This window comes from Harpia harpyja, chromosome 5, assembly GCF_026419915.1.
Source record: "Harpia harpyja isolate bHarHar1 chromosome 5, bHarHar1 primary haplotype, whole genome shotgun sequence".
Lineage (NCBI taxonomy): Eukaryota > Metazoa > Chordata > Aves > Accipitriformes > Accipitridae > Harpia > Harpia harpyja.
The window spans coordinates 63877427-63904637 of record NC_068944.1 but is presented as its reverse complement, the minus strand read 5'-3'; the positions used below and the strand labels follow the sequence as shown (position 1 = coordinate 63904637).

At 39.1% G+C, this 27211-nt stretch overlaps 1 protein-coding gene across 2 annotated transcripts; it reads left to right on the top strand.

The window, feature by feature from the left end:
- RAD21 (RAD21 cohesin complex component) lies at positions 1–27104 on the top strand. 2 transcript variants are annotated; one of them, XM_052787389.1, is made up of 15 exons: positions 10–204; positions 7182–7298; positions 8016–8189; positions 10023–10152; positions 12416–12515; positions 13519–13625; positions 14517–14720; positions 15320–15445; positions 15644–15766; positions 17024–17247; positions 17572–17734; positions 18121–18272; positions 19846–19995; positions 22571–22654; positions 25280–27104. In XM_052787389.1, the coding sequence occupies exons 3-15, from the start codon at positions 8046–8048 to the stop codon at positions 25469–25471; spliced, it is 1899 nt and encodes a 632-aa protein (XP_052643349.1). In that variant the 5' UTR covers positions 10–204; positions 7182–7298; positions 8016–8045; the 3' UTR covers positions 25472–27104. The 2 variants fall into 2 exon arrangements, with proteins under 2 accessions (XP_052643348.1, XP_052643349.1); XM_052787388.1 differs by lacking the exon at positions 7182–7298 and having other exon boundaries at positions 1–204.
- Positions 27105–27211: the final 107 nt, after the last annotated feature.

Here is a 27211-nt window from a genome sequence, read left to right as displayed (position 1 = left end):
CGGCGCCGGGGCCGGCGGGGAGGAGGGGGCATTTTAACAGTAAACATCCTGCCGATTTGAACGGCTGGTTTGGGCGGCAGGAAGGGCTGCGGCCGCCATCTTGTTTGTTTGAGTGAGCGGCTTGGCTCGGCTCGGCGGAGCGGAGCGGTTACCGAGCCCGGCCTCGCCAGCCGCCGCACCAGCCTCCCCCTGCCCCGGACCAGGGTAAGGAGCGGCTCCAGCCGCGCTCGCTCCCGCCGGTCGCCCCGACCCGCTGCCGCCGTCCGAAGGAGGCACGGCGGGGGCCGGCCGCAGCCTGGCTCTCGGAGCGCTGCCGGCCTACTCGGGCTCGGCCGCCGGCCCCCTGCGGCCGGGGACGGCCGCGCCGGACCTTCGGCCGAGCCCTCCTGGCGGGGGCGGGCGAGCGGCAGCGGGAGGGGAGGGCCGGGCCCGCCCGGCAGCCCGCTGCGCGGCGCCGCCTGGGGCTCCCCGGGAGGGGCAGGGCGGCGGGGCCGGGGTTGGGGGCCCGGGGGCCTGGGGTGACCTGCGCCGCGGTCGGGCGCAGCGGGAACCGGTCTGCGGCCTGGCGGCGGCACGGGCAGAGCCCCGGGCGGGGAGGCAGAGGCGGGTGTGCGCTCCGTGGTGGAGACGGTCTGTAAGCCTGGAGCGGTCACACGCGCGGAAGGGCAGTGACCTCCCTGCTGCCGCGGGAGAGCCGGTTCACGGGGGCGCTGAGGGAGCAATGTGTCGGGGTCCGGTGGCCGGAGTAATGTAGCAGATCCCTAAGCTGTGGGTTGGCAAAAGGGACAGCGTAGCTGCGGGGCTGCTGCAGTCTGGGGAGGGGGAGAGGAGCAAAGTTGCGTCTGCCTGTCTCTTGTTTTCTCATGTAATTTAACTTCTCGCTTGGATAAAGTAGAGTCTTGAATATTCTCGCCAGCCTCACTAGTAACATATGAACTACCTTCTGGGCACTGTGACTGTTGATCTGCAAATAAAAGGCCCTTTTAAAAATGCCTGTCTCTTGAAGAATTAAGACCTTACTCTGGCAGCTGCTGTGGATGCTTTGATATAAATCTTGCTATAGCTTTTAAGATTTCTCCCTGATCCTGAATGAAGGGCTTCTGTTAAATACAAAACAAGGTGTTGGTTTTTTATGGCACGGCACTCTTTCAGTAAAAATGGCTTTTTGTTAAATTTAGACATACGGAAGAAAATATTGTGAATTTGGATAAGTTATCATTTAGGCCCACATTGTATGAACGTGTGCAATAAGCATACACTTCCATTAATCTCTTTCTCAGTGAAACGCAATATGTCAAAAATGGGGAACCATCAAAGCATTAGGAGGGCTAGGCTTGCATTTTGTTTTGTGGAGGCTCACTTGTAAATATTTGACATTCTGTGAAACTTGGAAACGCAAAGCCCACTGATCTAAAGTTTTAACCGCAGAGGAAGCGTGGTGGGGGAAATAAAAGGAGGAGCAAAATGTTAGTCAGACCTACAATAAATGTAAATTACCACACAATTAAATTAGTCTTGTCTTGCTATCAGGGTTGCTGATATCATGGGATTTCCCACAGAAATGAGAATAGTTGTCTCAGTTAATACATGAGTTTAACTTCTTTGAGGTAAAATGTTAGAAAGTTAGTTTTTTACATTTGGCCTCTTTGGGTGAACAGTGCAGAGGAATAACCGCTGCAAAAGATGGAGTAACATAAGGAATTCTCTTACTCAACTTATGTACATTTAAGGAGTGTGTTAATACATGGTTTCTGCAAGTGTATTAGTTTGACTTGGAGCTGGAATTGCGCAAAACAGGTTGGGACAATCGAGACAGGGCCTAAAATTAAAAAGATTGTTTTCTACTGGATGAGCAGACATACTGAATCTAGGGGCAAGGGCAGGATACCTGCTGAGGTTTGGATATGAAAATGGAGTTGGGGGGGAACAGTGTTCATAGGGTTCAATAATCTCAAACTCTGTACAGTAATTCTGATTGATCTGCCTTCTGAATTAGTAACTTTAGTGGGGCACTGATTCTAGCAATTTGATTATGTAGGTGCGTAGTATATTGTAACTGGAGAACAGTGAATGCAGTTCCTGTAAAGCAGTGGTGTGTTTTGAGCAATTATAGGCCTGGTAGTGCAACCTCAGCCACAGGATTTCAGAAAAAATGTTGATGGAAAAACCAAGACCTAGAGACAAATGGAAAATGCTGTATGCTTTTATCAAAGGTATGTCAGGTTGGACTAGTTCAATTTCATCTTTTCAATGATTGATTTTGTGGACATAAGAAATTGAGGTGACTTGTCTCTGAACTTCAGCAAAGCTGCAGGTGCCACAAAGAAATATACTAAAATTCAGAAAGATGCAGCTTAACCGGAGAATTTTAAAGGTGGTTGAAGGAAGGAGATGAAATAAGGTAGAGCTGAAAAGAGGCTTTGAGCTATAAGGAGTTTTTAGTGGAGTTTGTGAAGACTGGTCCTGTGATGAATTTTTTTTTTTCCAGTGGCATCAGGTGTTCAGCATACTAATGAAACTTGCCAGTGAGACAATGTTAATAAGTGCCTGCACCAGGGAACTTTTAGACGGGTAAGAAGGACTCTGTAGTGAAAGATTATGAGTTAAAATTGAAGAATTCAAAGTGCAATTGCAGGTTCAGGGTAATTCTTCTGGACTTCTGAAGTCCAGCAGGGCCAACTCGGACTGCTGCAGGTGTACAGAGTGAGCTCACTCTTCCCCATATGACCCAGGGCTGGCTTGGCTTAGCAAAACAGAAACAGGGACAGCATAGGAAGAAAGTATGTGTGTAGGGGGGAACCAGCAGAGAAGAGAGATTGAAGGATAGCATAAGAACAAATGAATTAAAATAACTGGCTGATTTTTAAACTGTAGTATGGAAGTTGTCTGCTGATCAGTGAATGAGTGTGTTTCTGGAGTAGCCTTACAACAGGAAAAAAAGTAGGTGACAATAAAACAAATTGAAGACTGAACTTAACCTCTGAACTGGTGTGTGTATACATAACTTGACCTCATAGAGTAACAGGCAAGTGGATTTAATGGGCTAGAGTGAACCACGGTCAAATTAAAATATGGTGAATATTGTATCTGTTGTCTGCAATATTATTGTCAACCGTTAGTTCATTAAGCTTCTTTCTGAATGTCTTGAAGGATGGGGCTCAAGCTACACGAGTGCTTTTCAGAGTTTAGATAGTTAGCCATTCTAATATGCATGAAGGATTTTAAGACTTAATATTTGTGAATTGATGGTAAAGATCAAGTTCATAGGTAGCATCTACCCAATTTTCTTGTTGCTTCTTTGGGAGGATCAATTACCAGATACTCAGAATGAAACAGGCAGATTCTGGATCAGACCATGTGTACTATCAGTATTGTATTAGTTTCGCTTTACGTGTTCAGTTACTTTGTGTATAGAATTACAGCCTTTTTTTTTTTTTTACACTTCTGTAGAAAGAAAAAGCTTTAAAATGAGATTATGCAATTGTTGAGGACCAATTTAGGCAGAGGAACCTGAGGACAATTGTGGCCCATTGAAGCAAATTTGAAGTTAATTAAAACCAAGTTTAAAGTCTTTTAAAAGCACAGTTTGGCAAGATCAGGATTTGGTCCCACCTGGTCTTGTGTGAGTACATATTATTTTTGTGTCAGAGCACTGCAAGCAAGACAGAAAAATGAGTAAGTTCTTAGAACAAGTTTTAAGGTCCTGGTTCGTACCCAGTCAATTTCAGAAATTAACAGTTACATTTTGCCTTACAAGCTTTTTAAGAGCCATCAGCTATCCTTTTTCTTTTGAGGATTCTTAAGAGTTGCTTTTGCAGCCAACAACATATGTTTTACATGTCTGCATGAGCACTCTGCCACTCCAAGAAACTCTTGGTTCCTTTAACATTCATCCCAGTCTCGAATTATGCCAGAAAATCTATTTCTTCTCCTTTTATGCCACTGCATCAGCATACTGCCCTATGAATTAAAGATCAGATGAAAAGCCTGAAATAAGGAAAAAGATTATCTGAAAAGAAAGGAAAAAACTCTGGAGAAAGTGAGCGCAAGCATTGGGGCCTGCTTTAAGCAATTGTGCTGATGCTCTAAACAACAGTAGCTGGAGTGCTGCAGCTCAGAACCATAAAGGTGGGATTTCTACAGATCCTGTAACCCAGCTATTACCTTACAGAGCAGAGCATCTGCTGGAATTTGGAAGTGGCAGAGACTCATATTGTGACAGGAAATTAGTGTTTCAGGGAATAGAAGTATTATTTGTTAATAACAGTTCAGATTAATACACACTTTAAAACTATCTGTATTCTGATTGTCACTGTTTCTTTTCATGTATTTTGCTGTGGCAAGGCTTCATTAATGGATGAAGAGAAACAGATGACCTCTGTCAGAAGCTAGTTATTTTTGGTTCTTATTCGCTCCAAAAGTTTAAGTACTCTGCACGTGTAGTATAATCTTCTCATTAGTCCTACAAGAAAGTTTTAGGTTTGATCCATAACTCCAGTAGTGAGTGGTAGTCAAACCTATGAAACACCACAAACACAGGTGACCACTTACTGTTTCTGTGCCTTCCCTTGGTGCAATAGTTTTCAGCCTCTATACGTTGATTTAGTTGCTAACGAAGCATATGTTTTGAAACTCATTCATATATGTTAAGCCCCCTTATGGGGAGTACTTTGACTTGGGCTGTTAGTTCTTTAAAAGACAGAATCTGTCTGTTTAAAAAAAAAAAAAGTTGTGAAATCATTAGTCTTGGCGTGATCCTGACACCTCAGTTTTTTGGGGAACCTTGCTTCCTCTTAGATATCTTAGATGGTTGTCTTAACACTTGCATTACCCTTGCTATCTGGGATTTAAAGTGGTAAGTTGTTTCTGTCTGAGTTGTCCAAGTAGTATGTTTCACATTTAACAGGAAATCTTCAGTATATTTTCAGGGTTACAGTTAACTGTATTTTTTAAGTTTTGTGAAGCCTGTGCTACGTATTTTAATGACTGTAAAACATTGGTGAATAATTGCACCAAACTCCATGAATCAAAGTACATTCTTTTGCAACTGTTGTTGGAAGTTTTTAGTGGAGTAATACAAGTGGTTTTGTTAACTGTATGTTTGTGCTTTCCCCTGTTCCTCATATTCACGGGTGTCCTGGTTTTGGCTCGGATAAAGTTAATTTTCTTCCTAGTAACTGGTGTAGTGTGTTTTGTGTTTAGTGTGACAATAATGTTGATAACACACTGATGTTTTAGTTGTTGCTAGGTACTGCTTATCCTAACTTAAGGATTTTTCAGTTTCCCATGCTCTGCCAGCAAGCAGGTGCACAAGAAGCTGCGAGGGAGCATAGTCAGGACACCTGACCTGACCCAGCCAAAGGGATATTCTATAGCATAGAACATCATGCTCGGTATATAAACTGGGGGGAGTTGGCTGGGAGGGGTGGATCGCTGTCCGGGCATCAGTCAGCAGCTGGTGAGCAATTGCATTGTGCATCACTTGTCTTTTCTTGGGTCCAATTTCTCTCATTTTGTTATATTCCTTTTCATTACTATTATTATAATTGTTATTATTAGATTTGTGTTGTTATTTTTATTATTAATTGTTTATTGTTTACTTTAGTTATTAAACTGTTCTTCTCTCAACCCATGAGTTACTTTTTTTCCCCGATTCTCTTCCCCATCCCACTGGGAGGGGGGAGAAGAGCGAGCGACTGCATGGTGCTTAGCTGCTGGCTGGGGTTATACCATGACAAGGGGTAATTTACAGGCCTGCTGTTACCAGAGCAGTGCATGGTTGTGGTAGCAACTCAAGATATCAAAATGCTGTGCTGTAGAGTTATGTCTTTGCATATACAAAAATACTGTGAGGCCTTTGAAAATGCACAAGGGATTGAATTGTCTGCTGGCCTTTGAGACAGTGGGATATCTTTCAAAAAACACTGGTGGGGGGGGGAAAAAAGTAGAATACCTTCTGTTAGATAACTTTTATTGATGAAGACTTCAAAAATTGTTTTGTTGTGCTTCCTAGAAAAGCTTGCTCATGTCCATCTTTGTGCAGTGCTGTCCTTGGCCCCCACACAATTTCAACAAATAAAAATAGCATTTTAACCTTTTGTTAATCTGCAGCTTTGTTATGACTCAAAACTATCAACTTTACTCCCAAGTGTAGTTTTAATCCCTTCTATCTATTGTGTTAACTTGAGCTGAAGCTGAACACGGCCTTTATTTCCTTTAAATCCTGTCCACTGTGTCCATTCTTGGTGATGAACAGAATCAGTGGCCAGTCTGTCATTAAGACAGATAAGCTTGATAATCAGTTCTGTTGTCCAAACAGTGCTGTTCTGTTTAATGCAGCTGAAAATCAAAGCTTTCATCATCTTGCATGTTGAATGATACCTATAAGTGGGTACAAGTACGGAGTATGGTACCACTACAAAGATAATTTTCCATATCCTTTATATTCCTTCAGATCCCATTTATTAAAACAAACTAAAAAAAAAGGCACAACAAAAAAAATTATTGGCCTTTACTTTCAGAGATCTATCCCTAGATGTACAGTTTTTCATTTATTATCCAGGTATCTAAAGGTTGGCTTTGCTTCCACTGAACCAGTAATGCCAGTGCTTCTCTTGCCCCTATACTTATTTTTCTAGCAGTCACAATTGTGCTCCTCCTCTTTTTTTTTTCTTTTTGTTTGTTTTGTTTTCTTTTTTTTTTTTTTTTTTTGTGAAGCATGCCCTATAAATATCAACAGCTCTACCCTAGCTGCTTTGGAACTTGTTTCTTTCACCTCCAAGTAAATTGGTATGGTGTAGGAATTGGCTTCCTGAGATTCTCTCTCTGGCTGTCACATTTACCAATGCTTTGTGCTTCCTTGTGTTCCCTATTTGCTTATAAGTTGTGTTGGCATGCATTTGGGAAACACTGGTGGGTTTTTTTATGACTAGAAACTGATGCTCCTCACACTGGCTCTGCCCAGATTAAACTGCCCTGCTTTTACTGCTAGGTTGCTGTGCTTCCCCTGGAAGTTTTTCTGTAGTCATGGAGGAGGTAAAAACTGAAATGCACTTGTTGCATCTCTCCTGTTGTTATCTTTCGTTTCTTTTTCCCTAGTTAAAGATATTGCTGGAGAAGAAGCTGTTTGTGGAGAATCTTCTACCTCTTTAAAGCAACCTTTTTGTTTTCTCAACTTGTAGTTGAACTGAATCGTATGCTTACCTCATGCGTGAAATTGACATGTTTAGATCATAAGACATCATGCTGTTCTGCTTCCTCATGGTTTGATATGTCGGCATCTTATCAGCCGTAAGAAGGTAGTTACTAGATAAGTAGATAAAAGGAATTTTGTTTTTCTGGTGAAGGAGAAAGAGGAAAATGAAATCTTCAGGAAGTTTGGAATAACACAGTCTATTTTCTTACCATTTTTATCAACACTTGAATAAAAAATATGAAGCATTACTAAGAGGATTATGAAATGCAGAGCAGTCTGTTCAGAAATGAAGACATAATTGTACTTTCTGTTTAGGAAAATATGGTGAAGTCCAAAAAGTTTAGGACTGTGTATTTTATAATGCTGAATGTTTTACTGAAACAATATAGAATATATGCTGGTGTAGCATAGTAGTAGCTACTGAATTAAGAGTAGAAAGAAATGGAAGTGGTAGAAAACTACTGTGGACTGAAAACTGAGACATGTTTGTTTGCATTATATGAGTTTGGTATCATTACCATAAATTTTAATATATTCAAGATTTTTTTTCCTTGCGGGATGGTAAACATTTTTAAATTATGTAAATGGTCATTGGTTGCTGTTCTTCCTGCTTTGTATTTCCTCTGCAATAAATGTATATGCTATTACATGGCCACCACTTGTAAGTGTTGGCTTCTTAAATATTTTATACAAATAGTCTGACCTTAATGATTGAAAAGCAAACACATGCTTTGCTTACTGCGGATAAGAGGTGTGTTTACAAAGATGTTCCTCATAAAAAAAGTTCTAGGAAAAAAAAAATTTGCCTTTGTCTTTACAGGTTTGCACCTTGTTTTAGACATCTGGGACCATGTTCTATGCCCACTTTGTTCTGAGCAAGCGTGGGCCGCTGGCCAAAATCTGGCTGGCGGCCCACTGGGATAAGAAGCTAACCAAAGCCCATGTTTTTGAATGTAATCTGGAGAGCAGCGTGGAGAGTATCATTTCACCAAAGGTATCTATCTTACACTGATGTAACATTATCTTGTAGTGAAAAGAAGTTGTGTGTACAGGTGGTAGTTGCATTTGGGTCACTGAAACAAATAAAATTCTTAATGTTGCTGTTCTAAAGAGTGGAAAGGTCCTTTCAGATGTGAAATACTCTATTGACTCTCTGATTCTGAAGTGTATTTTCTTGTCAATCTTCTAATGCTGAAGTATTGTGCAATTTAGTTACAAAATGTTTTGCTTTGTGTAGATGGAGGACTTGTATCTTGATGTACCATGCATCATTTAGAAGCAAATGTTTGGAAAAGAGGAAGGCCTAGGCTTTCTAAGAAGTAACTTTTAAAGGCCTTATGATGACACTCTTTCAGTGCTGCTGTTACTGGGAGCTGTAGAAATAATAATTAAGATATTTTTGTTTATGCTTGTGACCTAAGTTCAAAGCATGTTTGGGCTTAGCTACAGCAAAAAGATCTGAGGTATCGCAGTAGCTTGTAATGTTACTGGTTATGTGAGGATGGTTTTCCATATAGTAAAAACGCTACGCTGTAGTGTAAAAGCCTTGCTTTTGAAGCTTTTAGTCTCTGGTTTTCTGGGAAGTGAATAGATAGCAACAAAACTGAAAGAACATAACACTTCTGGATGGCTATTGTGAAACCAGAGGAAATTTTGAGGAACTTGGGTTTTTAAATGTGGTTTTTTTCCCCTTCTACTACTCATGAAAATGAAATTTTCCATTTAAGAACTAGTGGACTGATATGGTTGTGACTTTTCTCTCTTAATAGATGTCTGAATGTCTTATAAGAAAAGCAGCTATTTGAAAAAGAAAGAAAACTGATTTTTATCTTTTCTTTTGGTTGATACAAATATAACAACGTTTCTATAATGCTACTCTGGATTTTGGAAGAACTGCTAAGTGTAGGCAAAAAATGTATAGTACAATTACAGTGATACTTAATATTCCAGAACAGTGATTTGCTTCAGTGTCAGCTCTGGAAGGATTTAGGAAGAAGGTAATGTTCACGGACTCACTAGTGAGCTGCAGCATTCTTTCAGAAAAAGGAGAAATTGATAGGCACTCTTTCATATATTTAACTTTGTGTAACACTTTTATCAGATGAAATATTAAAAGACATAGTATGCAATAAAAATGTTGAATTCTTATAGCTTGAGGTTAAACCCTCTGTGGCTTAATGTTCCTGGGAGACAATTATTCCATGTACCCTTCAACAGAAGTCTCATGCTCTTTCAGACTAAAGTACTTAAGAGTCCTTGCCTGAATTCTCTTTTATCAGTTTTCTGTTCCTACAGCAGATACTTTATTACATAGTAAAGCAGTGAGGTTAAAGAGGAAAGGAACTTAAACTTGTTTTAAAGTGGCAGTGCTTGTTTATGGACACCCCACATCTTCCACTATTTCTCTCTGATTTTCTCCTTAACTGCAGGACAGAAGATGGAGAGGTAACAAGTAACAGTTTTTAACCAAATTTTACTTAATCAAATTGTAATTTATGGCTGTCCAAATTTTTGTATTTTTCACTTTTTTCTCAATTAAAGTAAAAAAGATGTCAGAAAAAGATGTGGTAAAATGGATTTTGTCTTATCTTTTTTTTATTTTATTTTACTAGACAGAGCTGCTATTAATTTACTGATATTTGCCAGGTCATCTATAAATAATATGTTGAACTAATTCTTTCTTTCTTTCTTCAGTTTTGTGCTGATTTTTATACTTGTTTTGGATATTTGATGTTATTGAAAAACTCATGCAAAGCTGACTGAAATTTCATTGAAGAAAAAGAAGTAAGGCTACATCTAATTCACTGATTGTGCAATATGTTTTTAGGTGAAGATGGCACTTCGAACCTCAGGACATCTCTTATTAGGCGTTGTTAGAATCTACCACAGGAAAGCAAAATATCTTCTTGCAGACTGTAATGAGGCTTTCATTAAGATTAAGATGGCTTTTCGTCCAGGTATCTGTCTTTAAGCACTCTGTGAAAAGTTACGTTGTTATATAATGATATTTGTTAAGAAGGTATACAATTCTACCTTCCCATCTCTGTAGAAGAATTACATGAAGTTATACAGGTTTATAGGACAAGTTATTTTCTTTAGTGTGGCTTCAGGCTGGCTGTGTGACTGAGTTGTATGCTGAAATACATCTTTTAATTGAATTCTAAATGAAAACTTTTCCTATTAGTGCTGATTCAGTAAAATCTCAGTTATGATTTTGGCTGGTTTTGGTCTATGATGTTAAATGGAAATATACTGCCTGGTTTTTACCTTCTGTCACAAGTCTAAGAAAGGTCAGTTGCATGTACTGAATAGGAGCACAGAAGGGAGCTTGTTTCCATCAAGGGTAAAGGTTGCCTTGCCATGAGTTACAAAAGAAACATAGAAGCAAGCTGTTGGTTTGGGGTTTTTTTTGTTTTGTTTTTTTCTTTTTTTTACCACTTTCACATTTTAGTTTCTGGAAATAATGTGAACTGTAATGTGCAGAACAAAGATGTCTTCCCTTTTGTATGTGTGACATATAACTTCCCCCTCAATTGTTGCTTACTCTAAGATTTTTCCACTAAGATGGGGAGCCATATTAATACCTGAAATGACCTTCCATCCAGAAATTCATTACTTGGCTTATACATGGTTGATAGTTTTCTTTAATTCTGGCCTGGGAAACTTTTTTCCAGCTGGAGTGTAGCTGTGGTGGTGATGCTGCTGGATACTCACAGCTGCTGAATCATACTCTACCTTTTTAAATTTGTGAGTGTAATAGATTTAAAAGCTGAAGTTAAGGAAGACTTTTTTTTTTTTTTTTTTAAAAGGCAACTCTTGAAAGCCAGCACAACAGTAAACTTGAGAAAAGTTAAGGTATATAATGCCTTTATCTTCATTTCCTGATCTTCACATTGTGATTCAGACATTCAACTTTATGTAGCTTTCAGTGGCAATTTGTTGTCTGTTGCCAATTTTTTGTTTACTGTTGCAATTAACTTCCCCAGGTGATGAGAACACATAAATTTGTCTAATTTCACAAGGCAGTCTGTTTTCCCAATTTTCCCACTCCCAACAGAGCACATGTAGAAGGTGAATCTCCTTAAAATAAGATTAACAAAAAGTGGCATGCTGACCTGAAACAAGTTGAGGCACTTAGTCTTTGTTCTCAGTTTATCAGCTTTGTTGCTTAGGCATTGTCTTGATCCTGGCTGCTCTGAAAATCATTTACATGTTTTATTTTAAGCAGCCACCAGGTAAAAATGTTGGATAGCCCTGAAAGGATGGAGTAGGTTTCTTCATTCCTAGCCAAGTACCAAGATGAGTAAACTACAGACTCATGCTTGTTCCTGGTCTCTCAAAGACAGTGGTTCTTTGATTATCCATTGCAGAGGGGAACACAGTGGGCAGAGTGTTTCCGAAGTATCTGTACCTCAGAATTGCCTGTGTCATGTGGGTCAGAGGCAGACCATAGACCTCAAATCTTCTGCAAGTTACAGAAGGAATTGAACTGCATTTCCCATGCACTTTCAAGTGTCCTGACCTCTAAGTCTTTGAATAAAAGTGAGGCACCAACTAGTGGCACTGTTTTTGTGTGATTCCTAATCTGATAGTCATGCTCTGAGAGTGCCCACTGAAGAGCAAATTAAGCACCTCGGGAGGTTAAGAAAAGGTATGTATGTGGTTTAGGTAATCCAGCTCTTTTAAACGCAGAAGCCTAAAAGTCGTGCGGCCCGAGTACAGTCAGTACTGTGCTGGGATTTTCAGAGCTAATTGAACTGACTAAATGACCAGTAGCGAACTAGTCATACTGTGTTGCTACTGCTTTACCCAAACCAGGCTGCTGTGTTGCCGCGCTTTACCCGAACCAAAACATAGGACTAACTAGCTCATCTGGAGTATCATGATAAAATGATTTTGTAGCAGGTACCTGCATAGTGTTGTGATGACATGCACCTGCGTTAGCTGCACAGCTCTGCATTGCTACACAACCATTATTGAGTGATATGAGGCTTCCGGGGTTGTATAAAACAGTACAAGGGCTTGAGGGTATATATTTTGAATTTAGACTGAATCTCAATACTAACATTACCTGAGGTTTCTTCATAGGTGTCTAGCATCAGTTCAATTCAACAATTTAAAGACAAGAAGCTCGTGCAGAGAAAACAATGCTGAAGGCACAGGGAAAAATGCTGTTGTCATAAGGAATGGGAACTCATGTCTGAGTGTTCTTCTTTGCAGGGGTTGTCGATTTGCCTGAGGAAAACAGAGAGGCTGCTTACAATGCTATTACCTTACCTGAGGAATTTCATGATTTTGACCAACCGCTTCCTGATCTAGAGTAAGCTTGCTTTATTTTTTTTATTTCCATGCAAATGATGTCTGGTTTTAGTTGAGGAGAAGCTGGTTTTAAACAGCAAACTCATTGCTGAATTAAAAAAAAAAAGAATTCTATAGGTAACTTGCATTCTTGAGTCTTTTAATATACCAAGCAAGTACACAATCATCTTTGTATTGATTTTAAGTTCATAGTAGCATGTAATTTTAACCGAAGTTAAAGCTGTCCTTACAGAAGCTTTTGAAAAACTCAGCTGTCTATTATCACTTTTGGTTTTCTTCTATGCTAGGCACTCTACAACACATACATTCTCAGGTTAGACAAGATTAGTTTTATGGAAATGTCCTTGTTGACCTTCTGTAGTGGCGCTTTTAATTCTTAAAACTTTTTAATACTAATGAGTTACTTCTAAACATAATAACAAGTATACAACTTGAATAGTGCTTGATCTGTAAAAAATTGATGTTACCTTTCTGTATTACTCATAATGGAATTTCTAGGGTACAGTTTGCTTTACTCAGTGTTCTATTTAGTTTATATGCAAAGTTTGTATGTTTATATATAGTATATGCTAATTGAAACTACATAAAAATTCTGTGTTCTTCTAAGAAAAGTGCCTTAACACACTTGGTAGTGTTACTAGATATACCTTTTGATAAATTATATTAATAGCTTTTGAAGTGGGGGGGGGGGGGGGGAAGTCTTTTATTGCTTACTAATTTGGCCTTTAAAGGTAGTGACCCCTACGCAGCAATCAGTAAGAGAGGTTACTGATATGTTACCCAGAAGCTAACGCAATTTGGATGATAGGTTTTAACCATGAATGGTCTTACTCTTTTAAGTAGTGTTTTCTATTCTATATTTACCATCAGCTTTTTCATTAATTGACTTAAGTGTGTAGTTTACTTTTTAGGAACTAATTTCACATTTATCTAAGCAGGCTTTATCTGTTGATAATTTTTTCTTTAAATGGAGATTTTTAATAATTGCCTTCTGTTTGTTTAAGTGATATTGATGTGGCCCAGCAGTTCAGTTTGAACCAGAGTAGAGTGGAAGAAATTACAATGAGAGAAGAAGTAGGCAACATCAGTATCCTCCAGGATAATGACTTTGGTAAAAATCTCGTGTATTATTATGTGTTACTAAGCTAGTTTTGGTAACTGTAAAGTTATGGTTTTGCAATTACTACGGAATTCCCACTAAGTACAAAACAAATTTGATCAAAAATGCTGTGTTTCCAACATTTAATTTTTAGTTTGTACATGTCAGTTTTTCCAAAAAGCCTGTCCTCTAATATTCAGCAAGCTTGTAGCTGCCTATATAAAGCTGAAGAATATTCAGTCAGGTTAATTAGTGAAGAACTATGTCAATTATAATTTTCAAAACATGGTGTGAATATGAAGGCAGCTGTTGGCTTTAATTGTAAGCATGTTTTCAGTCAGAAACTTACGAGATTTCTAGAGCTGAAGCAGTTGGTGGTGACTAGCTTCTTTCAGTATCTTTTCAAGGACAGTGTTCTAAGATCTAAGTCAAAGCCTGAAGACAGTTGTATTTTAATATCTAGTTTCCAGAGTACAAGAATGTAATCCATAATATAGTAACCTTTTTGAAAGTATAATCTAGGTATTGATGGTGGTGTTGACTTTGTATTGGTTTGCTCCCTGTACATGAAGCCCAACCTTGAGGCATAAGGTACAACTTCTTTGAATTCTTGGAATTCTTTGGTTTCGGTGCAGCTGAAATGTAGTCAGATTTGGCTAAAATCAATTCAAATAAGTGTAATAAAATGCTTTGAAGAGGAGATGGTTATTTTTATAATTGTTTGAACAGTATTTTTGCTATGGTATAGCTGGTCATAATTCCTTACATCTTGTCATTAACTCTGCAATTCAGATAACTTGAAATGAAGTTTGGTCTTACATTTGGGCCTTTGCTGATTGATTAGCTAGGTCTCTTGCATCTTGGTTCTTTAGCATTTATAGCAGTGAAATCGTATTCTTGCAGGTGACTTTGGGATGGATGATCGTGAGATGATGAGAGAAGGTAGTGCATTTGAGGATGACATGCTAGTCAGCACCAGTGCTTCCAATCTCCTACTGGAACCTGAACAGAGCACCAGTCACCTCAATGAGAAATCTAATCACCTGGAATATGAAGACCAATACAAAGATGATAATTTTGGAGAAGGAAATGATGGTGGAATATTGGGTAAGTTTGAGAAATTTGTTTTTCTGCTGTCCTACCTTCTGCCTCAATAATTAGTTCTTGGGGGGATAGGGGGAAGGTTGTTTCCTTTGTTGCCAAGGCTCCCTCTCTAGCTTATCCCTTCAGCAGTGGAATTCTGGTTTGTGAGTGCTACAGCAATACAGATGATGTGTAGCATGTTAAGTGTTTGAATATTTCAAATGAAGTAAAATTAAATCATCCAGAGTTTTTCCATTCTATATGTAACGTTCTTTAGAGAAAAATCAATATGCAACTGTTGTTCTCTGACTCCTTCCAAGGGCTTAATTAATATGTTGAGAATTGTATTGAGTGCTGCTCTGTGAAGTACTAAAAACCTAGTAAGATGCAAATATGTGGCAAGTGTATTGTAGTAAAGGTTATCTGTTAGCTCAAAATTTGAGCTGAAATGCACCTTGATAAAGCACTCCTAATTGATTTTGTGTCAGCATTGAAAGTATGGGTTTCTCTAACCTTTGCACTATCTTTGTGTTGTCATAAATTTGTCTGTACTTCAGTACTGTATATATTTGTTTCATGAAATTTGTGGATGCAAAACTGATTCTTTCATGTGGTTGTTTCAGATGACAAACTTCTCAGTAATAATGATGGTGGTATTTTTGATGACCCACCTGCACTCTCAGAAAGTGGAGTAATGATGCCAGAGCAACCTCCCCACGACGATATGGATGATGATGATAATGTATCAAGTGAGTATGATCTAGGGCTTAGATGTAGAATTACTTTTTTTCAACTAATTTAATTGGGATTCTAATTCCTTAAAAGCATGTTGAGCTCAAAAGTATGAAAAGTGGTAAACCACTTTAAAGTGTGGAGGAGGGAATGGGAAGGGTAGCACAGTTTGTTAATGTTTTGACATAGTGCAAGATACTTGTTCTAATTGGCAGTGGGTGGACCAGACAGCCCAGACTCGGTAGATCCAGTTGAACCGTTACCAACTATGACTGATCAGACAACGCTTGTTCCCAATGAAGAGGAAGCTTTTGCTCTGGAGCCTATTGACATAACCGGTAAGCAAGCTATTTAGGAACATTTTACTTGGGTCATCAGAGACCACCTTAGCTCGATGGAGTGGAAATGAATGTCTAGCACTGCTGCTAACTCTACTCCTCAGTTGGAAGAGAAACCAGGGACCAAGTGCTGAATTCCTTTTATTCTAATGGTAGCCTTCCAGTACTTTCCAGGTAGGTAGCTTACATTGATGGTCTTGGAGGATACTAGTTTGTAGTTTCTGCAGTCAGTATGTGTAGTGGCATGATACTGTAGCTTTGATAAACATGCTAGTTAAAATACAATGAGTTGGAATAGAACTCATCGTGTCTTTAATTCTAATACAGTACCTGTAGTGCAGCACAATTCTTGATATGCTATGTTTGATGGCCAGGAGTGACTGTTTACACTGAGAATGAGTGCTCTTCTAGTGATTCATAGCTTTAATGAATTGCTGAATTCAGGAGATGCATCTTTGTATTTGAAGTTCTACTAAATAGTGAAATTCCTTGTCTTTTTCTCTAATGCAAGACACTTCCTTATTTTAACTGGTACTGTATTTGGCTCATTATAAACAGATCCCTGCTTTATTAAAAAAAAAAAAAAAGATCTGGAAAAAATGTAGTTTGTCCTGTGTTTTCAGACTGAACTCCAGGCCCTGATTTACTGCTTGGCCAATTAAAAAGCCCTAGCACTGCCCTCTGGTGGCAAGCTAGCAACAGAGGTCCTAGCTGATCAGCTGGGACCAGCAAAGACAGCGTTTGCCAGAGCTTCAGGGTCTGCTGCAGAGTGCCAGGCTGTAAGCAGTTTACAGTAAAGTCATTCTAGAGCAGGATGAGAGGTACAGGTAAGATAACCACCCACATTAACACTGCCAAAGCTCAGCTAGTGTGTAGGGGAAAAAGTTGGTGTGGTATTTTGACTCTTTGGTCAGAGGGACCTTACATCTCAGGGGTTTGCTCCTGAAGAACACCAGCCTGACAAGCAAGCCATGAGGGAGGGAGGCATGTGCAGCTGAGGGCATTGAGGCTTAAGTAGATTCAGTAGAACTACAAGTATACACAGAAGAATTTGTAGGTTATGGGACAGCATTGCTAGTGTTTGACCTTTCATAGTGCTTATAGCTTTTCATTCCTCCTCTGAAAGCTAACATTGCCTTAGATTCTTGAGGCAGCTTTATACATGGGTAAATAAGACCTATAGAGAACCTGCACGATTCTTCTACAGTGTGGTATCTGTATGAACTAACCTTCATTACTTGCTAAAAATCTCAACAGTCAAGGAAACCAAAGCAAAGAGGAAGAGAAAGTTGATTGTGGACAGTGTGAAAGAACTGGATAGCAAGACTATTCGAGCCCAATTAAGTGACTACTCTGATATTGTTACTACTTTGGACTTGGCACCTCCTACTAAGAAACTGATGATGTGGAAAGAAACTGGCGGAGTTGAAAAGCTTTTCTCTCTGCCTGCACAGCCTTTGTGGAATAACAGGCTACTGAAGGTAATGTTTTTGTGCAGGTTCATTTCTAAATGGACTATATTCAGGATTGTGCCTCATATATAGTAAACATCAGCATATGAGTAGTGATGTAGTGATAACAGTATTCATAATTTAAAAAAAACCAACTCATTAAAACAACTAAGATAACACCAATGCTTAAAATGTATATCAGTTACAGAAATAAATGAATTTTTTTTAATGTTACTACTGCTGGAGAGGAGCTTAAAAAACAGAAAAGGAAGATGGCCCATAATTAAGTGATCTGAAACTAAATTAAGGACACTGAGAACTACAGTAGTGAATAATGTAACCTTTCCCCTGTAGCTCTTTACTCGTTGTCTTACACCCCTGGTACCAGAAGACCTAAGAAAGAGGAGGAAAGGTGGAGAAGCTGACAACCTTGACGAGTTCCTTAAAGACTTTGAAAACCCAGAGGTTCCCAGAGAGGAGCAGCAACAACAGCAACAGCAGCAACGAGATGTCATTGGTTTGTGTCTTGTCAAAGATGCTCTGCTTTCCCTCGGAGCTTATTTTTCTCTTTTCTGCTTTATATTAAGACACCAAAGATTATGGATAAAGCAAAGAGCTTTGTAATGGTTGTTTAGCTTGATATACAGTCTGTGGCTTAAAATAGCTTTTTTTTTTTTTTTTTTTTGAAGTAGAAGACACTTAAGACATTCTGTTTGATCCAGTGGATTAAATAGATATTGGATTGGGTTGTATGCACATTTGTACCAATTCTATTTAAGTCACTGCAAAAGCTATGCAGGCTGTTTAAGAGTGCTCAATTCTAAATTAATAGCAGATTGGACTTAGTAATGTAATTTGAAACTGTACCAAAGTATCTAAAACTGGGTTTGTTGTGGAATATAGATGAACCTATTCTGGAAGAACCAAGTCGTTTACAAGAATCGATGATGGAAGGCAGCAGAACCAACCTGGATGAATCTGTTATGCCACCCCCACCACCTCAGACAGGTGTTAAACGCAAACTGCAGCAAGTAGAACCAGAGCCAGTGTTACCTGTGAGTAAGATTTTTTTTTTATTATTTTTTTTTTTTTTTAGAATGAGAGGTGAGTAGTGTCTTTGAGCAGGAAGTGACACAGATTTGAGGCACTAGCTTTCTGTGGTGGTGTAAGATATGGTGGACTAGTATCAGAATCTTTGTCCCTGGGTAGTCTTTATGGTGTTTTTCATCCACAGAGTTATGAAAGCTTACTGAAACATTTAAAATGCAGGTAGGATAAAGAAATGGCACTGTGTCCTACAGAAAAAGTCTTCAAGGAGTAAAGTGTATTGCTTACAAAGCTATCAAGTTCTTCTGCTTGGCAAGCGTATATGAACAGCTTTCACTGATGAAGAAAGGATTGTGCTAGCTGCACAAACTTTATTTTTAAGACAATCCTAATGTTCCAGGGTTAAGGGTTCAAAGAAAAACTTTGATCTTCAGGAAAGATTTCCTAGTTGAGTTATGAGTAGACTTGGAAACTAGCTCATACCTACCTCTTCTGTAAAAGCTGTGATGCAGTGTGAAAGGAAACCATATTTGTGAAGGGGAGAGGAAATGGGAAAAATGAAAGGTGTATTCTTTTTCTGAATGGTTACTTGAGGAGAACAGTCCTGGTTTATGCTGTCTTTCTCATACTTGTGCATTTTTTAACCCCACTCTGCACGTTTCATGGCTAACAGGTTTTTCACCGTAGAATGAGAGTTGTTAGATGTTACATTATCTTATTAAAAAGGGTGGCAGCTGCTGCTCCTCTTGGCCATGTCATTGGGTGAAATTGGCATTGACTGTTTGTACCTTGTGTTGAAGTCAATGCTGTTGGTATGTGTTGGGAATTCTTTTATCATGCCAACCAGATCAGGCCTCTAGCAGCATACCTGTAGCGATACCTGCTGTGTGACTCTAAAACAGAAGTTATTTTGAGCTATTTTAGGATATGTGTAGAAACAGTTTCAGGTGTCACGGTAACTTTACTAGCAAAAACTTAACTGTGTATAGATTCAGGGGGAGAATACGGTATATTAATTTTATTAAAACCAACTACGTAAATCCTGTTAAACTGCTTTTCTGGATTCTTCCTCTTGATACAAATATCTTTTGAGAATTATACTTTAGCACTAAAGTCACTCATACATATTTGGAAACTTTACGAAGTACCTACGTTTTAATGCCTTCATGCTTGTATTGCAAAGAGCGATGTTTTGATATTTTGAAGATGTCTTGTTCCAGCGTGTTAGTGTGTTCATGTAGCACTGCATCTGGTTATGTGGGATTTTAAAGTTGCATGTGCTGATCTGAGAAACAAGATCAGTAGTTTGGATGGTGGACTAAGTAAAGTTATTGGAAAGCCTTTTTCCTTATAGTGGTGTCATAATTTCTGGTTTGGGTAGAATCTAAAGGATTAAAAATACATGTATGGACAGCAAAACGAAACAGATTGCTTTGCATTTTTCAAAAATGAAAAATTCTGACAAATGGCTAAGATGTAGAGACTTGGATTTTGTGAAACTGGTTTGTAGCATCAGCATTCTATTGTAAAAACACTGATAAAACTATGCCATCGGTTTAACTGTATTGCATACTCTTAAAGCATCCACCATCACAACAGCTGGAAATACCACCTGTAGAAATGCCTCCAGAGGAGCCCCAAAACATCTGCCAGCTAATACCAGAGCTAGAACTTCTGCCAGAAAAAGAGAAGGAGAAGGAAAAAGAGAAAGAGGAGGAGGAAGAAGAGGAGGTAAGAACTCTGTGTGGAAAGGGTTTGTGTGTTTCCCAGCACTGTTTGACTTTGGATTCATTACATGGCGTAAGAAGTAAATGTTCAGTCCTTACTTGGGAAGTTACCACCTTTGGAAATGTAGATTTTAAAATTTATTCCATGAACATTTTATTTTATACTATTCCATTTTATAAACTGCATATACATTCTTCTTTGAATTAGAGGGTTCTCCTGTTCTCACACATGGTTGGCTTAAACCACTTTATGTTGCCTTATACAAGCAGTTTTGAACTTAATTTTATGGTTGCATTTTAAATAGTTCGTGCCACTTGATAAAAGTGGATTTTTGTGAGAGACGGTCCATGTCCTAAAAAGTGATAACTGCAGTTGTTTCTTAGCTACAATATTTAATATTCTGTGGCTATCAAAACAAACTTCATTGATTCTTTTTATTTTACACCCCAAATGTATAATATTGTGGTGGGTTGACCCTGGCTGGATGCTAGGTGCCCACCAAAGCTGTTCTATCACTCCCCCTCCTCAGCTGGACAAGGGAGAGAAAATATAACAAAGAGCTTGTGGGTTGAGATAAGGACAGGAGAGATCACTCACCAATTACTGTCATGGGCAAAACAGACTCAGCTTGGGGAAAATTAACTTGATTTATTACAAATCAACCAGAGTAGGGTAATGAGAAATAAAACCAAATCTCAGAACACCTTCCCTCCACCCCTCCCTTCTTCTTGGGCACAACTTCACTCCCGGATTCTCTACCAACCCCCCCCAGCGGCACAGGGGGATGGGGAATGGGGTTTACGGTCAGTTCATCACACATTATTTTCTGCCACTTCATCCTCCTCAGGGGGAGGACTCATCACACTCTTCCCCTGCTCCAGCGTGGGGTCCCTCCCACAGGAGACGGTCCTCCACGAACTTCTCCAATGTGGGTCCTTCCCACGGGCTGCAGTTCTTCACAAACTTCTCCAGCATGGGTCCTTTCCATGGCGTGCAGTCCTTCAGGAGCACACTGCTCCAGCGTGGGTCCCCCACGGGGTCACAAGTCCTGCCAGAAAACCTGCTCTGTGCGCTCCTCTCCACAGATCCGCAGGTCCTGCCAGGAGCCTGCTCCAGCGCAGGCTTCCCACGGGGTCACAGCCTCCTTCAGGCACCCGCCTGCTCCGGTGTGGGGTCCTCCACGGGCTGCAGGTGGAGATCTGCTCCACTGTGGACCTCCATGGACTGCAGGGGGACAGCCTGCCTCACCATGGTCTTCACCATGGGCTGCAGGGGAATCTCTGCTCCAGTGCCTGGAGCATCTCCTCCCCCTCCTTCTTCACTGACCTTGGTGTCTGCAGGGTTGTTTCTTTTACATGTTCTCACTCCTCTCTCCGGCTGCTGTTTCTTCGTCTGTCCCAACTTTTTTTTCCCTTCTTAAAAATGTTATCACAGAGGCATTACCACTATCGCTGATGGGCTCGGCCTTGGCCGGCGGCGGGTCCGTCTTAGAGCCGGCTGGTATTGGCTCTCTCGAACACAGGGGGAAGCTTCCAGCAGCTTCTTACAGAAGCCACTGCTGTAACCCCCCCCGCTACCAAAACCTTGCCACACAAAGCCAATACAAATATTAAATTAGTTTTTTAAAAACTGTTTTGTTGATAAAGAATGTATCTGGACATGTGAAGTTTCCTTCTGTAACAAGTCACATGTACAAAGAAATGTGAATTGTTTTAGTCAATTACTTTAGTCAAGGTGATTGTCCTAGCAATGTAAAAAGCTGTTAGAATAGAATAGAATATTTTCAGTTGGAAGGGACCTACAATGATCGTCTAGTCCAACTGCCTGACCACTTCAGGATGTTGTCGAATGCAGAGAAATGTTACTTTAAAAGTTGTACAATGAAAAGGAAGAAATACATGCTGACTTAATTTTGAGAAATAAAAAAATTGGCCAAACAGTTTTTTGCACAGTTTAAGGTTCTTGGGTTAAGACTGGAAACAAAGCAGATACTGCTTGCATGTGTTGCTTTTGTGGTGATTTTTTTTTAATTGCTGATTTGAAATAAAGTTCTTATTTTAAAAGCCATATCTAACACATCTTCCATAAACAAGTACTGTTCTCTGTAGGTGAGTGCTTCATAGGACATGGGGAGCTGAGTCGTTACAGCTGGCCTTCACAATTTTTAGCAGCAACCTGTTTTCCTTTTCAATGGTTCTGCTTCCCCAGTGAAATGAGAATGTCTGTGTCTATTAATGTTTGCAAAATAAAAGCATTGTTGATACAGTGTTCAGTACTAGCAATCCTAGATTAGACTGAAGTGTCTCTTCTCATTCAGCTGTCATGACTGAACTTCTTTGTTTTACTAATTGTCAGAATAATAATTCGAGGTATAATCATAGTGGCAGGCAACCTTACTATGGTACATCACTTATGTGTGTGTCTTATTCCATCCCGCTTCCTGCCTCCCCTAGATGTATCTTGTGACTCAAGTTTTCTAAACCTTCTGGCTTGATGAAAAGAAAAAGCTGCAGTGATATCTAGAACTTTTATGTAAAGATAATTGTTTTCTAAACACGTGAATTTTGGCTGCTTGCAGGAAGAAGATGGCACAGGTGGTGATCAGGATCAAGAAGAAAGGAGATGGAACAAGAGGACTCAACAAATGCTTCATGGACTTCAGGTACACATGATAATTTGCGTTCTCTTAAAGTAGCTTTTGAGTGTGCCCACTGACACTTTTTGACCTGAGTTAAAAGGTTAAGAAAGAGCTTTCTTTGCAGTAGATGTTACAGACTTAAAATATCAGTTCTGTCTTGGGCGGGGGGGGGAAGCTTGTAATTGATTAAATGATAATATAATTGTCACTATTTTCCAAAGAGCATCTGAAATAAATTTTTTTTGCTGAAGTGTTTTTCAACCTTTATGTCCACACTTGGTGTGCAAGTAAGAATCCCAGAAATTCGAATTTTAAAATAATTGGGTTTGATTGTGTTTTCAATGAAACTGTAGCACCTCTGACTTTGTGCTCTGTGACCCTAGGCAAACCCCATCAAAGTCTAGGGATAAAACCATTTTATACGATTTTTACTCCCAGCTAGGCTAGTTTGAAAACTTCCATGCTATGATAAGCTGAATCTATTAAGAACTGTGGGAATCTGACCTTGGCTGAGGTACAGCATTACTTTTCAGCATGTGGCTTCAGTCTGCACAGACAGATAATCTTTGTAGGATGGATTCTTGCTTGCTAGAACTAAAGAGCTTTTTTCTGATAAGATAGTTGAACATCCCTAGTATACACTTGAACTTAAGTACAAACTGCTGTCTGTTTGCATTTAGGTCTCTACTTCGTATATTCTTGGACTACCTTTGTCTTTCTGTCTAGGTTGCGGTTCCTACCCCTTTGTTCCCTTAAACATTTTGGCAACTCCTGAGATTCTACTGTCACTGAAGTGTTTCGGTTCTGTCTCCCTAAGCTGTTTTTGTTTTCCAAAGTCATCCTCACTTTTTTGTGAAATTGATAGGCTCCATCTCTGCTGATAAAAGTTCACTGTCATTATTGTATCTCCGAATTTCCAGTATAGTGGATTTTGGAGGGCAGGGGGGAATACTGCTGAATTTTCAGTAAACTGATATTTAGTAGTATTTCATATTCTGTTAAGTTTATCAAAAGTATGATTTAATCAAGCAAAAGCTATACATTTCTGGAAAATGTTACTAGAGTTATATCATAAGAATTACTTGCTTATATCTCTAAACAATGAAACAATTTTAAACTCCTAAGTAGTCTTTATGACACTTAAATTTAGTTCAGATTACACTGTAAACTAATGTGATTTTAATTTAGTTCTCTTGCACACCTGCAAGAATTCTACTAGTTTAAGTAAGATTGTTTTAAATGGTGGTTGTGGTTTAACCTTGGTAATCGGCTCAGCCCCACACAGCCGCTTGCTTGCTCCCTGCCCCCAAGTGGGATGGAGAAGAGAATCACAAGGGTAAAAGTGAGAACTCATGGGTTGAGATAAAGACAGTTTAATAGGTAAGACAAAAGCCATGCACACAAGCAAAGCAAAACAAGGAATTTATTCACCACTTCCCATGGGCAGGCAGGTGTTCAGCCATCTCCAGGAAAGCAGGGCTCCATCACGCGTAACGGTTACTTGGGAAGACAAACGCCATCACTCTGAACATCTCCCCCTTCCTCCTTCTTCCCCCAGCTTTATTTGTTGAGCATGACGTCCTATGGTCTCGAATATCCTTTTGGTCAGTTGGGGTCAGCTGTCCCAGCTGTGTCCCCTCTCAGCTTCTTGTGCACCCCCAGCCTACTTGCTCAAAAACAAGAACATTTGCTCCCATGCAAAACATAGCACCATATGAGCTACTGTGAAGAAAATTAACTCTGTCCCAGCCCAAACCAGTACAATTGTTGCTTATAAGAAATTTTTAAAGTATACAGCTGTTTAGTTGGTAATGTTGTGTAATGTTTTCTCCTCCGAATGTTTCATCGCAATTTCTGAAAAGAGCTTCATAATTCTCTTTGGACCGTGTCTAGCTTTTTTTTCCCGATTCTTTCTTCCATGTGCCCAAAAGAGCATGACACTGGATGGCTGAAACATTAAGTCTGTAATGAGATTCGAAGTTAAGATGTGTTTAATATAAAGTAATTTGGTTTGGCCAGCCTAATATTTTTTCATCTAGTAGATATTCCAGAGCAGACGGTTCTGTTTTAAACTGAAGACGTCAGTTGTTGTTCTAGCCAGCAAACAGATGTATTTTCCTGCATTTTTTTATATTCTGGCTAAGACTTTGAAAAAGTTTCAGACAAACAGAGGAGTTCTGGAAATAAACAGGCTTCCACCTTGGGAAAATTATGCATCTTTTAAAGAACCTTAGCTCTTAAAATTTTGTTTTAAACAATAGATAATTTTTTTTTTAGTTTTTTTTTGAGAAACAAAACAGAATTTTTTTATTCCTATTTAAAAAATATTTGTCCTGTAGTCAAAAAAGACTGGCTAGCTATTGGTGCAGAAAGAAAACGTGCTATACTGGAGTGTTTCTGGTATAAGTTGCACGGATTCAAGATTGAATTTTTTCTCACACATCTCTGGGAATCCGACTTGGTTTCATTTAGATAAGATCTGTATAGAAATTTTCATGTACATGCTGTAATGCCCCCATCCGATATTGAGTCCTTCCCAATCCCTCACAGTGTCCTGGGAGTGACAACAAACAGAATCTTGCCAACGGACATTCTTGTTTGTATGTAGTTCTCTATTTAATTTATGGTATCAATGTTTGTGTTTTTCAGAGAGCTCTTGCTAAGACTGGAGCGGAATCTATCAGTTTGCTTGAGCTGTGCAGAAATACGAATAGAAAACAAGCAGCTGCAAAATTCTACAGTTTCCTGGTACTTAAAAAACAGCAAGCTATAGAGCTGACACAGGAGGAGCCTTACAGTGACATCATTGCAACACCTGGTCCAAGATTTCATATTATTTGAATGGTTAGGTACAGCAGAGCTAGTGTTCATTTCACTAGTGCGTACATGTATTGCCCCATCTGTAGGGCCCACAAGACCATTGCAGAAAATTTAGATTTTATTGTCTGTATAAAGTCCTTGGTTTTCTTTTCGGGTTATTTTGGGTTTTGTATTTTAAATTTACCACTTAAATTTTTAGTGAAACTGCTGGGTTGGGTGGCTTGAGTTCCAACTGCAGAAACCAGACAGCTCAAGGACCCAGATGAAGATTGTTTTAACAACTCAGAGCAGATGTGTGCAATATTGGTGCATGTAATGTCGAGTATCAATGGAAATGTCTTACGATAATTTGACTAGTTGATTCAATAGTGATATTTTTAACCTATACAAGTAAACCTGAATGGCCAACCTATTGTCTGATTAAAAACTTTGCCAAACTCGTCTAAAATGTTCAGTCTGCTTCTCATAGTGGTGGTTTTTTTCCCTTTCCCTAGATCTTTGTGCATACCGTGGGTCTCATAAAGCTGCCAATATGAAAGGTAGTGCCTGATATGTCAGCTTGCTTTGTCACTGCGTTTTTGCAGTCAGATTTTTGTAGCCCTTGATGCTAAGGGGAAACGGGTGTCTGTGGAAAGCACTTCCTCTACGTGATACTATTGCATACATGAAAGGACAGAACATGTGTTAAGCATTTTAGACGAAACATTCCTTTTCACTTATCACCTCGTTATGGTCCACTACTGATAATGGCTAATTACTGTTAATAAGCGTCAAATAAAAACTCTAGTCATTTCATTTAAACCTTTAAGATATCAAATGCTTTAGGTTTGTTAGAGCTGTATATAAACTCCAGACTTTTTAAAACAGACTTCTAGATTGTAAATTATCTGATTTTTATTAAGCAGGCATATGAAGATAAGGATAAGAGAAGTTGAACAGATTGCCTTTGTAAAGATGCTAAATTCAGATACCACCTGTACCGAAAGGGCAACAAACTTGAATATACAGTACAAACGGGCACGGTTCCACTTAATTGTGTAGTCTATTAATGGCTCTTTGGATATATTTATGGTTTTAGTATCAATTTTTTCCAGTAATGCACACTCCTGTGTTCAAAACATTCTATCAGTTTTGCAAAAGAAGTCCCATTTGATTTTACTTATAAAGAATGAAGCTTTACTGTTAGACCAGGTAGCACCAGAAATTATGTGAATATGTTGATTATGGAAACCTGTCTTAACTTTTTTTAGGGCAAAATTATTCACACTGAAGGTTCTGGTTTTAATGTTGGCACTTTTACAAAATAATTTTGGGACTCTGAAATTTCAGTGTGTACTCAACTGTAAAATTATGTGAATGTTTGAAAAAATCTGAGACTACATGATGACCATGTTTTAATAATCCTTGAAAAAGTTAATTGTATAAAGTTACTGCAGCTTTATTTTCAACATGATGTGCCTGTAAAACCATAATTTTTCCCCTTTGTAAAAAGAGACATTGTAGATAACTTGAATGTTTAATTATAGAAAAGGTCATTAGTTTCTTGTTACACATTTTTAGTCTGTTTTTGTTGCTTTTCAAGGTTAATATTCTTGAAAATAGTTGATGCTGTTATGTATAACTTTTCTAATAAAAGTTGTGTTATAAGCTGTTACGTATTAGCTCTGTATCTTGTTTGAACACCTTTCATTTATGTAGTGTAGGGACCCAGCATTTACAGGTTGCTTGTTTTGGTATTAGGAGTGGAAGTGTAACGATTTA